The sequence below is a fragment of the Manis pentadactyla genome, chromosome 14, assembly GCF_030020395.1.
Source record: "Manis pentadactyla isolate mManPen7 chromosome 14, mManPen7.hap1, whole genome shotgun sequence".
Taxonomy (NCBI): domain Eukaryota; kingdom Metazoa; phylum Chordata; class Mammalia; order Pholidota; family Manidae; genus Manis; species Manis pentadactyla.
In genome coordinates, this window is record NC_080032.1 from 71,837,445 (window position 1) to 71,853,000 (window position 15,556).

The 15,556-nt window shown below is 35.5% G+C and overlaps 1 protein-coding gene across 7 annotated transcripts in view; it reads left to right on the forward strand.

The window, feature by feature from the left end:
- The window catches only part of ATF7IP (activating transcription factor 7 interacting protein), a 142,661-nt gene that overhangs the window by 103,688 nt on the left and 23,417 nt on the right, over positions 1–15,556 (forward strand). For all 7 annotated transcript variants that reach the window (XM_036909265.2, XM_036909257.2, XM_057491502.1 and 4 more), the window contains 4 exons: positions 5,176–5,249; positions 5,805–5,893; positions 8,265–8,903; positions 13,428–13,492. In XM_036909265.2, the coding sequence (XP_036765160.2) occupies positions 5,176–5,249; positions 5,805–5,893; positions 8,265–8,903; positions 13,428–13,492 (867 nt within the window). The remainder of the gene's footprint in view (positions 1–5,175; positions 5,250–5,804; positions 5,894–8,264; positions 8,904–13,427; positions 13,493–15,556) is intronic.

Genomic DNA, 15,556 nt, shown 5'->3' on the forward strand with positions numbered 1-15,556 from the left:
CTGTGCTCTTTTGTGTTTCCTTTAACTGCTTTCATGGGTAGTTGATTTTATTTTTTGCCTTTAGTTAGTATTTGGTTGGTCTGCTTTCTTTGCTGTGATTTCATTTTCTCTGATGACATCTATTTAGTCTTAGGAGTGCTCCCATCTAGAGCAGTCCCTTTAAAACACCCTGTAGAGGTGGTTTCTGTGAGGCAAATTCCCTGAACTTTTGCTTGTCTGGGAATTGTTTAATCCCTCCTTCATATTTAAATGATAATCGTGCTGGATACAGTATTCTTGGTTCAAGGCCTTCTGTTTCATTTTATTAAATATATCATGCCATTCTCTTCTGGCCTGTAAGGTTTCTGTTGAGAAGTCTGATGATAGCCTGATGGGTTTTCCTTTATAGGTGACCTTTTTTCTCTCTCTGGATGCCTTTAATACTCTGTACTTGTCTTTGATCTTTGCCATTTTAATTATTATGTGTCTTGGTGTTGTCCTCCTTGGTTCTCTTCTGTTGGGAGTCTGTGTGCTTCCATGTTCTGATCAACTCCTCCCCCAGTTTGAGGAAGTTTTCAGCAATAATTTCTTCAAATACACTTTCTATCCCTTTTTCTCTCTCATCTTTTTCTGGTACCCGTATAATGTGGATATTGTTCCTTTTGGATTGGTCACACAGTTCTCTTAATATTCTTTCATTCCTGGAGATCCTTTTATCTATCTCTGCATCAGTTTCTTTGCGTTCCTGTTCTCTGATTTCTATTCCTTTAACGGCCTCTTGCACCTTGTCCATTCTGCTTTTAAGTCCTTCCAGAGATTGTTTTATTTCTGTATTCTCCCTCCCAACTTTATCTGTTAGGTCTTGCATTTTTCTCTGCAGTTCCATCAGCATGGTTATAACTGTTATTTTGAATTCTTTTTCAGGAAAATTGGTTAAATCTATCTCCCCACATTCCCTCTTGGGATGTGTGTGTGATTCTGGTCTAGATCAAATTCTTATGCCTTTTCATGGCAATGGAGGTAGTCATGGGCAGTTGGCGCATGTGTTAACTGGGAGAAAAACGTCCCTTCCTCCTTGCTTGTCGCCTTCCTCTCCTGCAAGAATGGCGACCCCTAGCGGCTTGTGCTGGGCAGCTGCGTGCCATCGCGGTCTTTGAATCTGGCCCGGGCGACCCTGGGGGTTGCTCTGCGTGGGCGCTGTGGGCGTGGCTGGTCTCAGGCTGCTGCTCCGCTGTGGCGGAGCCGCACCAGAGTGCGAACAGGCAGGAGGCTGTTTATTGCCATGAGGGGCCTTAGAGCTGTGCTGCTGCCCAGGGGGTTAGGGTGCCTGGAGTTCCCCGGGGTTCCCAACTTCTGGGCTGAGTGTGTCAGGACGCTTCCATCCAGCTGTGAGGCTCCTGTCCCTTTAAGACTTTCAAAAAGCACTTGCTTTTCTTTTGTCCCTAGGGCGCTGGCTGTGGGGACCCGCTCACAGGTTTTACTCTTCCGTTTCTCTACTATCCGGCACACCACACACTGTGTGTCTGTGCTCCCAGTATGGATGACCTGGGCTGGGTATTTAGCAGTCCTGGGCTCCCTCTCCCTCCCCACTCCGACTCCTCTCCTCCCACCAGGGAGCTGGGGTAAGGGGCGCTCGGGTCCCTCCAGGCTGTGGCTTGTGTCTTACTGCCTTCATGAGGCGCTGGGTTCTTGCAGGTGTAGATGTAGCCTGGCTGTTGTACTGTATCTTCTCGTCTCTCTTTTAGAAATAGTTGTATTTGTTGTATTTTCAAAAATATGTATAGTTTTGAGAGGAGATTTCCGCTGCTCTACTCATACCACCATCTTGGCTCCTCCCCCCCCCAGGATCCTGTTTTTTAATCCATTGAACCAATCTGTGTCTTCCTATGGGAAATTTAATCCATTTGTATTTAAAGTAATTGCCATAGGGTGGGAATTATTGCCATTTCATTATTTTCTATTTGTATTGGAGCTGTTTTGTTTCTCGTCTTCTTTCTTGCTTACTTCCTATGTGTATAGTTGACTTTTTTTTGTAGTGACTATCTTTTATTCCTTCTCATTTCCTTTTATATATCTTCCATAGGTATTTCTTTGTGGTTGCCATGGGGATTGTATAAACTATCTTAAAGTTACTATTTTAAACTGGTAACACTTTAACTTAAATCAGAGATCTCTACTCTTCACACCTCCCCCCCATGTTACGTTTTGCTATTATACCTTATATCTTTTTATATTTATCTTTTGACATAGATTTAGTTATTTTTTATGCTTAAATTCTATAAGAATATGATTTATGCAACAACTTTACAGTAATGCAGGATTGTGTATTTACCTTTACCAGGCAATTTCATATTTTCATATGTGTTCAGTTGCTGTCTGGTGTCTTTTCATTTCAACTTGAAGGACTCCTTTTAGAATTTCTTATGTGGTAGATCTAATGGTGATGAACTCCCTCAGCTTTTTATCTGATCAAATCTTAACTTAACCTTCATTTGTGAAAGTTTTGCTGGCGGTTATTTTCTCTCAGCACTTGAATATATCTTCCCACTCCCTTGTGGCCTGCCAGTTCTTCTGAGACAACCACTGATAATCTTAAGGGAGCTACGTTGAATGTGATGGGTCACTTTTCTCTTGCTACTTTCAAAATTGTTTATCTGTGCCTTTTGACAGCTTGATCATAGTGTTTCTCAGTGTAGGTCTCTCAGTTTTCCTTGTTGAAGTTTTTTGAGTTCCTTGAAAATTCAAGAATTTTCAGTATGTTAGCATTCTTCCTCAAATGGGAGAAATTTTTGGCTGTTACTCAAGTAGGCTTTCTGCCCATTTTCTCTCCCTTCTCATTCTGTAACTCCCTCATTCATTTATTGGTACACTCAGTGTGTCTCATAAATCCCTTGGGCTCTCTTCCCCTGTTTTCTTTCTTTTTGCTCCATGTAACTCAACAGTTTCAAATGACTTGTCTTTAAGTTTGCTGATTCTTTATTCTGCTTGATATAGTCTGGTACTGATCCCTTCTGGTAAATTTTTCAATTCAGTTAATTGTATTATTCAACTTCATAATTTCTGTTTATTCTATTTTAAAGTTTCTGTCTGTGGTAACATTTTCATTTTCTTCATACATCATTTTTCTGATTTAATTCAGTTTTCTTTCTGTGTTCTCTTATCTCATTGAGTATCTTAATGTCAGTTACTTAGAATTCGTTGTTGAGTAATTCGTAGATCTCCGTTTCTTTAAGATCAGTTTCCGGAGATTTCTTTCTTTGATTGAGTCATAGTTACCTGTTTCTTTGTATGTCTAGTTTTCTTTTGCTGAAATTTGGGCATTTGAAAGAATAGCCTCCTCTCCCTGTCTTTTTGGAATATCTTCGTACAGAGGAATCCTTCAGTAGTCAGCCCAGGTAGATGCTCTGGGGCTTCTCAAACCTTTTCTAGAGATGCGTTTTCTCTGAGCCTGTTTATGTACTCTGACATTTGAAGAGGTTTGCTGTCTACTCAGGAGCTACCCCCTGGTATCTGTCTGTCTGTGTTATTCTAATTTTTCTGGTGCTGTACTGTGCTGACAGGCTCACCTTTGTTCTCATCTGGCCCCCAGACATTTAATGTGTGCTGTGTCCTCCAAGTCAGGTGAGACAGAAGCCAGTTCCTTGGGCAGTTCCCTGAAAAGCCAGAGAGTTGCATGCAAGTTCTACTTTTCTCTTTCCTCCTGAAGGAGAAACCACTAGTGGGGAGTTTTCTTAATTGTGCTTCATTGTGTTGGGAGGAGAATGAGGTATTGTGGGTAAGTGCAACCGACTTTTCTACCTACTACAGTGTATGTTTCGTTGGTCTTATTCTTGGCTTGGGGTGCTATAACTTCTTAACTGGCTTCTGGAATTCTCACAAAGGAAATTTGGTCCATATAGTGTTAAGTCATTATCTCTGTGAAGACAGGAGTGTGTGGGGCTTCCTATTCTGCCATCTTGCTGATGGCACCACACTGTAGTGTTTAAGATTCTTCATCTAATGACTAATACCATGTTCTAAGCCAGTGATATTTATTGATTATTATGTGCTTACTCCTTTTTCTGTTTTTTTCCCTGAAACGTTACTTGCCTTCATCTTAACTGTTTTGAGTGTACTAATTATGCATTGATCTATTTAAATATGCATGCCTTTTCCCAAAAACTTTTCTTTTAACTTTTTCCATTGACACTACACTGTTACTTTAATTTGCTTTATCATTTGTTTCAAATGTCTTTTGCATCTAGTCAGATTTTGATCACCTTTAGAGCACTTGATTCTAAGTCTCTTTTGTCTCCGTTACAAAAGTAACCTAGTACAAAGCTATACTGGTTAGTTAAAATTATCCTTTTTTTGTATAAAAAGCAACAGAATCTGTTGTTGAGGGAAGAAGAGTGATTAGTGACACCTGCATGATATGGTGATCCTAAGCACTCACAACCTTTGGTTTAACATGTATTATTGTTATACTTAATTAAATCTTGACAAGTTATTTTTTTCAATTTAAGAAATAAATGATAATAGTATCACTAAAGATAAGAGGCACAAATAATGGTAATTAACGTTGTAGATACTGGAATTCTATTTCTGTAGTCCACATTTTTTTGGGAAAAGGGCTCAAATTAGTTGATACTTAAGTTTAGAATTGAGACGTCTATTTATGAAGTTATAAGTCACATGTGGTAAGTAGTTATTTTTTGAACAAAAATCATAAAAATAATTTTGGTTTGAGAATTTTTATTTGTGACCTAAGATATTTAATTGGTAGTTAACTACTTCTGGAGAAGAATAAATATGTACCTTCTTTATTGAGTTTCTTATGGTAATCCAGTGCCTGCTATGCCTGGTAAATAGTTGGCATTCACTAGATATTTATTGAATGAGTGTGTCCAGTTATTCTTTATATTTGTATTCTTAGTGTTTATTAAACCCTTACAGCATTGATACCGTTTTCATATTCTTTTATTTATTCATCTTAAAAAACCAGTATAGGAATTATTGTATTCATCTTTCTTAATGGTAAGCAGTTATTTCAATAGACTAAGTACTTTGCTTAAGGCACAACTAACAAGTAGCAATGCCAAGATTCAAATTCTTGTCTCAACTTGTAGTATTATCCACTGTTGTAGAAGGAACAGATAATATGTTGACAAAGCCTAAAAATTCCTTTTGCATTGGATTTTACCTTTTCTTCCTCAGAATCCACCAAATCCGCCTATGTCACCAGGGAAGTCTGCAGTTGATGTCAACAGCAATAACAACGTGCCCTACAGGTGAGAATCATGGGCAGTCTATTTGCCATGTTTTTAAATGACAGAACAAGGTTCTGGTTTTCTTTATTTTGCCAAAAAAATCTTGTAATTTATTCCTGTGTATGTATTTGTGTAGAGATAAATTTTTGGTATACTGGATTAAGTACATTTCCTTCTTTTTTACTTTGCTGTAATTGTTCATCTGTTGTTGGTTTTGTTGATTATAAGGCTTTTTTGGTCATTGCAGATTTATTTTAGCCCTTACAGGAAATAGCATTTAGGCAAGCAATGGAGTAATGCTTTGGTCTGCCAGATATTAGGAGTTGCATTTAGTTTTCAGGTAAAAGTATTAAGGACATTAGAATAGAACAAGAAGACTCTTCCACAATGCCATGGACCCCAGCATCCAAAGTCTGTGTGCCGGCTTTCCCTTAGTGCATTCACTGCAGTGTAGTGCTGCAATACCCGTGTCTAGCCATCCTTTCTTTCTTATGGACCACTGCTTTCTCTATACATAAATTGACATTCCCCAGCATGACATAGCCATTGACTATTGTGTGTATGTATATTTCATAGAAATGCAAGCACAGTGAGACAGATGCTGGAGTCCAAAAGGAATGTAAGTGAGAGTGCACCGCCATCCTTTCAAACCCCTGTGAATACAGGTAATATTCTTAAACACCAAAATATATTTTCTTAGGATTTGAAGGCTTTGGTTCTCTTTTCTTAGATTCTTTTGAGGTTGAAACATCCTAAGAAACAGCATATTGATCTAAAATTGAGTTCTAAGTACAGAATTTTATTTAAAAATCAAGGTTATAAATATGCATGAAAATATAAATTCAAATCTGAACTGTAGTGGTTGTCAAACTTTCTGGTCTCCGTAACTCTATATAATCTTAAGAAAGTATTAAGAACCCCAAAGAGCTTTTGTATATGTGGATTAAATTGATATTTACTACAGTAAAAATTAAAGCATAAAGTGTTTGAATGTTCATTAATTCACTGAAAAATAAACCCATATTATGTAATGTAAATAACATGTCTTAATGAAAATAACTTTTTTCCAAGCTTGAAAATATTAGTGAAAAGTGTGTTATTGTCTTAAGTTTTTAAAAGTCTCATACCTCGCTTAAAACATTAAAATGGATAAAGATAGCTAGACTCTCCTGTCTGTTTCTGCATTGTCTGTTGCAATTTGTTTGGTTGGAATGTTTGAAGAAACTTCAGTCTTATACAAATACATAGTTGGAAAAGAGCTAACCCTTTTCAAGAATTGTGTATATTCTTCTTTGACACATTCAACTGGCAGTTTACTAAAGGTTAGTTGCAAAGTGGAATATGAAACCCTACCAATGAACTTTTTCACATTTTTATTAAAATTCACTCACCTATCTTGTACTTGGATGGATCTTTTACTGGTATCATTCATTGACATTTGGAAAATGCTGAATTATGTAAGTCTTCTGAATGTTAATACATCTCATTAATCAATTGTTTTAAGAAAATTGCATTAATTTATTTCACTATTCAGTCTTCTCAGAAATGTCTTTAAAGATTTGGGAAGCTGTCATGCTCTCAGTGGCAAATACAAGTTTTTTTCCAAAGTTCTAATTACTGTTTTTAAAACTTGAATTTTCTTACTGTCAATATAGACTGCTGGTTATTTCCTTTGAAGTGAATAACTTACTTGGCTTATTTTCAAGAAAAGATTTTCCAAATATCAAGCGTGAAATACCATAGTAAGTCAATTTTTAAGTCAGAACAGTCTTCCATGAAAACGGATGATGCTCAGCATATAATGTAGCTCAAATGACCATGCAAGCACTTTTCCTTGCATCAGCCATCCTGCTTTGGCATGCAGCAGAAATACTGTACATGTGCGTCCTCTCCACACACAATGTTGAGAAGACCTGCACTCAGGTTGAAATTAATCAAAGAGATGTTGCTGCTTCATCATGGATATTCATAAGTAAAATTGATTCTGTTTGTTGTTTACTGTGCACATGTGGTGGTAAAGAATGCAGTGATAGTTTGGTACCATTCCCTTGATTTTTGTACTGAGGCACCAGAAGTTTTCCTGACCTTGCTTTTGCTCCATTAGTACAAGTATCTACTGGTAAAAAAAGTCAAATAATGTCATTACTGTTATTAAAATAGTTTTGGCATTGCAAACGTCCCAAGCTGAGACGGTCTCAGTAACCCCCAGGTGTCTCCCAGATGATACTTTGAGAATTGATCCTCTACTGTGCCTATGATTTTGAAAAGACTACAAATCATTGAGAAATAATCTTGGTCATCAATATCAAACCAGTTTAAATGAGAATAAACACAAATAGTTAAATCAAACTTATAAAACTCCAGTGATCAGCATTTTGATTTTCTCTGGTTTTTGATAACAGCTGTCTTATTTCTTAATTCATCCCTCATCTTCACTCTGCTCCTTTCCCCATCATATAATGCCAATAGAGAATCAGTAGAGGCAGCCTACCTTCACTAGTTCTCTCCCAGGCATTTAAATAAAACTTGATCCACAGATGGTGGTTTTACATCATCCAAATAACAAAATACCATGACCAAGTTCACCTGTTACTCGCTAATAGGTAGAGCTGTTACTAGATTTTTAATTTCTTGAGTTTATATATTGCCAGTGTCCTTAGGCATTTACCTGTTTTAGTGGTTTCAGAAATATCTACACCATTTTACCAAGTTTTCTGTATTTTTTAGTTGTTTTTCCAGTTACTTATGCTGAAGTAATTAGAGTAATTTTCAGAGACTGTTTTGATGCTGAGATAGTAGTCCTCTGTAGTAATCTTAAATTGTGTTCTGTATTCATTAAGTACTGAACATAAATACAAAAGTGCTTCTACAAATTTAATTCTAAAAATTTTCCAATCATTTAAATCTGGGAAAAATTTTCACTGTGAAAGATTTTACTGTATCTACTACAATTGATTAAATTTGTATTGTGTTATACTATCCCGATGATAAATGAAGATAGCTATTTAAACTGAGACTTCTTTTTTCTTCCTGTAGTATCTTCAACCAGTCTTGTCACTCCTCCAACAGTTGTCAGTAGTCAACCTAAATTGCAGACTCCGGTGACTTCGGGTTCTCTGACAGCAACATCAGTTCTTCCTGCACCCAACACCGCTACGGTAGTTGCTACTACTCAGGTGCCTAGTGGAAATCCCCAACCTACAATCTCTTTACAACCTTTACCAGTGATTTTGCATGTACCTGTTGCGGTATCCTCCCAGCCTCAGCTCCTACAGAGCCATCCAGGGACTTTAGTGACTAATCAACCATCTGGCAACGTTGAATTCATTTCTGTACAGAGCCCACCTACAGTGAGTGGACTTACCAAAAATCCAGTATCCTTGCCTTCCTTGCCAAACCCCACTAAACCAAACAACATTCCTTCTGTACCCAGTCCTAGTATTCAGAGGAACTCTCCTGCCAGTGCTGCACCATTAGGAACAACACTTGCTGTACAGGCTGTTCCAACAGCACACTCTATTGTACAAGCCACAAGGACTTCTTTACCTGCAGTAGGCCCATCAGGACTCTACAGTACATCAAGTAATCGAGGTCCTATACAGATGAAAATTCCAATTTCTGCTTTTAGTACTTCGTCTCCTGCAGAACAGAGCAGCACTACTATCCCAAGAATTGGTAAGTCACTCTGTAGGTTTAAAACAGAAATGCAAGCAGGTTAATGGCCCATAGATAATTGAACTTTTGTGTGTGTTTGTGGAAGTGGCTGTCATTACTGGAAGAGCAGAGTAAATAGAAGAAGATCCTTACTAAAAGTAAGTTTTTAGTTACCTAAAAAATGTTGTAAAAACAGATTTGAGAAATTTGTAATTTTTCTTTTAGTAATTTTCCTAATCTGGGTGAACTTCTCATTTAAGCTTTGTAGCAAGCATCATGAATTATTTTTATATACAGATCCTAGGAATATCTGAGTAAAACATTTATTTTAAAGTATCTAATTCACTTAATAAATGCTTATAAGAGGAATATAAAAACCACATATCTTCCCTACTCATTTGGAAAAATCCTTTGTGCATTCATCATTCACATCTTCCACATTTGAACAGTTTAAAAATAGGTTCTTCCCTAATTTACCTATAAATTGCTTCGTTTTCTCTTACATGTTTTCCCATATGACCTACTATATGATTGTTTGTATTATCTATTTTCAAAGTATAACAAAATGGAGGACTTGATTGTACTTGTATTTAAAATTAGTAAAGCTCTCTTCCTTTTTCTTAGAAAGCATACATTTTGTATGTATTCTTGAACTTGCTTATTCTTCATTGCTGACTTAAACTTATTCTCCCCTCTTTTGGAAGACAAGCGAGAAGGGGTAGACATCATGGATATAATGAAATTGCTCCTGTATCTGTCTTACTGTTATAGGAAGTGACCATGAAAATAAGTAACAAATTTTAAAGCATAAAATTACTTTGATGAGTGAGATATACAAGCCTTATTTTCTAAAATCCCGCATGAAGCCATTAGCATATACTTGTCCTCTGAGTGTATTTTCTTGGGAAGAAGAGTGATGGCATTGCACAGAATTGTTAAGAGTAAATGGGTGGTAGAGCAAATTAATATTGGACTAAAGCTGAATATCATGCACAATTAAATCTGGGATATGAGTAAATCTGAAGTTTTATATAAAAATGCAATTATTAATATTAGAACTTAAAATTTTAATGTTTGCATAGTACAATAATAATGTTTCGTAGCATTATCTGTCTTCACATTCCTTAGACACTCTTAATTAATGTTTGAAACACTAAAAGGTACTTTTAACTGAGGTCAGTAAGTGAGTTAAGATTTTGGGGAGGTCACCTTATTTTTCTCTAATTTATTTTTCTTTTAATTCTTATTTTTTAGTATGTCAGGTGGAAGATGATTTATTATGGACATTGTTTTAAGGGGTTTGGGACTTTTTTCATCTTTATGAAATTTTCCTCTTTATGAAATCTTTGTGAGCTTAAGTTGACATTGTTTTTAATTTAATTCATGGTCACAAGATAAGATATATTCTTATATACAGAATTTTTCCTGAAAACCATGGCCTGAAAAGAAAAAAGTAACTTAAAAGATTTTGTTTAATGTCAGAAATGCTAGTACCCTAAAGACTTCTGCAAATATCACAATTATAATTTTATTATTCTGTTTTCTTAAATGTTTAATGAACATTTATTGACACTAAGGATACATTTTTCCCAAAGTTATCTAGTTGATGCATTCTATTAGTTGCAATAAGTGTCAGTCTGTTTTGTATTTATTTTAAGAACTTAACAGTTCTTAATTATTTTTGTATGTAAAATAGTTTTCATGATCATTATCAATTAGTACATCATTCTACTTATGTGCTAACATATATTTAAACATACACTTAAAATTTTATTTTTTAACATTTATTTAACACATTTACATGTACTTTAATATGTAAATATTAAGCTCTTCATTTCAAGTTCTGTTTAGAATGCTTACCTACACTTGAAAGTAAATTATTAGACATAAACCAAAAATGTGAATGGGAAGCTTTGTTGTACATTGTTCATAATGTTAATTAGAATGAGATCCTGCAATGTTCTTTGATCATGCATAATTTCAAGGGGTGACATTAAAATCGGCATTTACCTATTTAGGCTTCCCAAAACCTAGCTGAAGCCAAATAGCTAATTTGGGCTGAAGGCAAAGGTTGAAGCCAAACTTAATACATTCCTAATGTGATGAATTAATTATGTAGTTAAAAAAATTTTAAGTCCTAAATTTATTTAGGTATTACTGACTTAATGAGAATATACACTAACTGGACTGCATGCATTTATATATATTTTATTATAGTCTGTATGTCTTTATAGAGTAAGTCAATATTTTCTGTTTATAATAAAGTAAAAATTGTCCTAGACACTACAGTTGAGCCTTGAACAACGTGGGGTTGAACTGTATGGGTCCACTTAATCTGTGGATTTTTTTCAATAAACGTGCCAGAAAACTTTGTGGAAATTTGTGATGATTTAACAAAACATTTTCTTTTATCTAGCTTACTTTATGTGAGAATACAGTATATAATACATATAACATACAAAATATGTGTTAATTGAATATTTATTTTATAAGGTTTCCAATCAACAGTAGCCTAATTAGTAGTTTTTGGCAAGTGAAAACTTAATATGCAGTTTTGAACTATATGGGGAGGGTTGGTACCTCTAAGCCCTGTGTTATTCAAGGGTCAGCTGTTAGGGCTTAAGTTATCAGTAATTTCATTCATTCATAGAATGCAGGTATTCTAAAATCATTCAGACACACACAGAAATGTACAAAATAGTCCCTATTCTCACCAAACTCAAAATCAAATAGGGAACTTGGGTTTTGAATAGTTAATCATAAATGTGATGAATGAATGGTAAGATATCCAGGTTTTTGTGAGAGAACTTGGGAGATCTAGAAAGGTACAAGATATTAAGTGGAAAGATGATGGGAAACAGCATTAAAGGAGTTTTGCAGTGAGAAGTGTGACATGAACAGTGAGAGTGGTTTAGATGAGATAAAAATGGAGTTAAGGAAGATCAATTAAATTAGGAGGCTCCTGTCATGATATAGAGAGGTGGTATGAAAATGATTTTAAAGATCTGCATTCCATGATTCATTTTCATACAATTGTCCAGCCCCTACTAAGGGTCACTACTAATTGGCACCCTTTTATGACTCTGGTAAAAATACAGTGTTGGTTAAAAGTGGTAAGATAGAGATGTTTCACAAATGATAGAAAGATTTTGAGATATAATTTCTGATTTCTCACTCTAACAAGTTTTATTGATTGATAGATTGATTTATAACTTTTTGTTTTCAGAAGTCATCTAGAGTAGATACTATAGTAAAAAAAAACAAAAAAGATGCAGTGATTTGTAAAGTGTTACATTAAGAATTAGAAAAGAAGTCTGTAATAAAGGGGCAGGGGATATTAATTGAAAATACAGATAACAAATATTATTACAGTTCTGATTAACTCGTAGCCTGAGACAGGTCACAGATCATGCTGGATTACAAAACTCTTATACTTATTTAAAAAATAATGTGTGATGTGCATGTATATATACATATATGTAACTTTAAGCAGTCAAAATCATTCCTTAATCTTAAGGAATTTTTTGTATGAGATATTTCAACAGAAAATGAAAGTGACACTCCTTTATCTACTTTTCATCTGACATTACCTTTTGTTTTGATTTGAAAATGAAAATTAATTTCAAGTCCAAATGAATATTCTGACATTTTATATAAAACTACTTTGGTAGTATATCACCCATTTTTGGTAACGTCGTAAGTGTATTTTAATACACTGTCATGTAGGATCAGTAACTTGGAATTGATTTTTATTATGTAGTATTTCAGAAACTTCACACTTCCCAACAGATGCTAATGCATTATAAATAAAAACTTTTAAGATACTTTTCAAAAGCACATAATATATAAATATATTCTTCCTACAGAAATAACTGATAATTCAGATAGGGCAAGGAGAAATTGAAAGGGCTTCCTTTTTTACCTCCCTACCCTGGAAAAACCTCTTTTAACAGGTAGATGTTTATCCTGATTTTCTTTTTAATGTACAGGTTTATATATGTGTAGCCCATTTTTAAAAAATGTTTTACTTTGTATCTTAAGATTTGCAAATAAAAGCCATATTTTGACGAAGAAGGTTTTTATCTACAGAAAACAGTGATGGACTATTTCAACATTAGAGAACTATCAGTATCTTACCAAGGAGGAAAAATAGATGCTTAAGGACATTTGATAAATTTATACCTTGTCTTTAGAAATTGAGGAAGACAAACATAGGTGGTTTATTTTCTATGCTGTTCTAGAAGTAAATTTTCTGTGTGTGTCAAACTCAATTCAAATTCAGTGTATTGAGTAAAAAAACATCTGTGATCAAACTACTAAGATTATGCATGTGTATTTTCTCAGTCACTGTTCATAACTATTTTTCTAATGACTTTACTACATTTTTGCCTTGTCAGTAAATTTTTTACCATGTGAACATGTTGACAAACATATAATTGGAGAAAATTACATAATTTGTTGTATATAAAGCAACCCAACCTTTCACATTTTCTCGGTGCTTTTAAAAATGACTCTGACTTGGTTTTGTTTTTTTGAACTCCTCAGAAAACCAGACAAACAAAACAGTAGATGCTTCTGTTAATAAGAAAGCAGCTGATAGCACATCACAGGTAAGTTTCCTTCTGTTTCGAAATAGAATTGTAATTACAGTCCACAAGAGAGTTGATATCCGTCAGTATTCCTTAATCCAGTGAAAATTATTCTAAGTCTGTATTTTACAGTTGTCTACTGATTTTCCAACAGCTTCTCGGTTAATGTTTGACAAGAATTCTTTGCTTAGTAATTCTCTTAGAGGTAATACTCATTTATTATACTAACTAATTGCTTGGATTATCCAGTTGACAATCTAGTTATTTGCCTTCATGCACTGTAAAAGTTCAGCCTGCACACGTAGGTTCCTCTTGGCCCATCTTTTTCTTTTTAATTTTGTTATCATTAATCTACAATTACATGAAGAACATAATGTTTCCTAGGGTCCCTCCTTCACCAAGTCCCCCCCACAAACCCCATTACAGTCACTGTCCATCAGCGTAGTAAGATGTTGTAGCATCACTACTTGTCTTCTCTGTGTTGCACATCCCTCCCCATTCCTCCCCCTAACATTATACATGCTATTCGTAATAGCCCCTTTCTTCTTCCCTCCCCTTATCCCTCCCTTCCCTCCCATTCACCGCAGTTCCTTTCCCTTTGGTAACTGTTAGTCCATTCTTGGGTTCTGTGATTCTCCAACTGTTTTGTTCCTTCAGTTTTTCTTTGTTCTTATACTCCACATATGAGTGAAATCATTTGGTATTTGTCTTTCTCTGCCTGGCTTATTTCACTGAGCATAATACCCTCTAGTTCCATCCATGTTGTTGCAAATGGTAGGATTTGTTTTCTTCTTATGGCTGAATAATATTCCATTCATCTAATGATGGACACTTACGTTGCTTCCATTTCTTGGCTTTTGTAAATAGTGCTGCAGTAAACATAGGGATGCATCTGTCTTTTTCAAACTGGGCTGCTGCATTCTTAGGGTGAATTACTAGAAGTGGAATTCCTGGGTCAAATGGTATGTCTATTTTGAGCATTTTGAGGAACCTTTATACTGTTTTCCACAATGGTTGAACTAATTTACATTCCCACCGACAGTGTAGGAGGGTTCCCCTTTCTCCACAACCTCACCAGCATTTGTTGTTGCTTGTCTTTTGGATGGTGGCCATCCTTACTGGTGTGAGGTGATATCTCATTGTGGTTTTAATTTGCATTTCTCTGATGACTAGCGATGTGGAGAATCTTTTCATGTCTGTTGGCCATCTGAATTTCTTCTTTGGAGAACTGTCTGCTCAGCTCCTCTGTCCATTTTTTAATTGGATTATTTGCTATTTGTTTGTTGAGGTGCGTGAGCTCTTTATATATTTTGGATGTCAAGCCTTTATTGGATCTGTCAGATATGAATATATTCTCCCATACTGTAGGGTACCTTTTTGTTCTATTGATGGTGTCCTTTGCTGTACAGAAGCTTTTCAGCTTGATGTAGTCCCACTTGTTCATTTTTTGCTTTTGTTTTCCTTGCCCAGGGAGATATGTTCGTGAAGAAGTCACTCAAGTTTATTATGTCCAAGAGATTTTTGCGTATGTTGTTTTCTAAGAGTTTTATGGTTTCATGAATTACATTCAGGTCTTTGATCCATTTTGAATTTACTTTTGTGTATGGGGTTAGACAATGGTCCAGTTTCATTCTCCTACATGTAGCTGTCCAATTTTGCCAGCACCATCTGTTGAAGACACTGTCATTTCCCCATTGTATGTCCATGGCTCCTTTATCTATTATTAATTGGCCATATATGTTTGGGTTAATGTCTGGAGTCTCTATTCTGTTCCACTGGTCTGTGGGTCTGTTCTTGTGCCAGTACCAAATTGTCTTGATTACTGTGGCTTTGTAGTAGAACTTGAAGTTGGGGAGCGAGATCTCCCCCCCCCCCCCACTTTTTTCTATCTTCTCAGGATTGCTTTGGCTATTCGGGGTCTTTGGTGTTTCCATATGAATTTTTGAACTATTTGTTCCAGTTTGTTGAAGAATGCTGTTGGTAGTTTTATAGGGATTGCATCAAATCTGTATATTGCTTTGGGCAGGATGGCCATTTTGACGATAATAATTCTTCCTAGGCAGGAGCATGGGATGAGTTTCCATT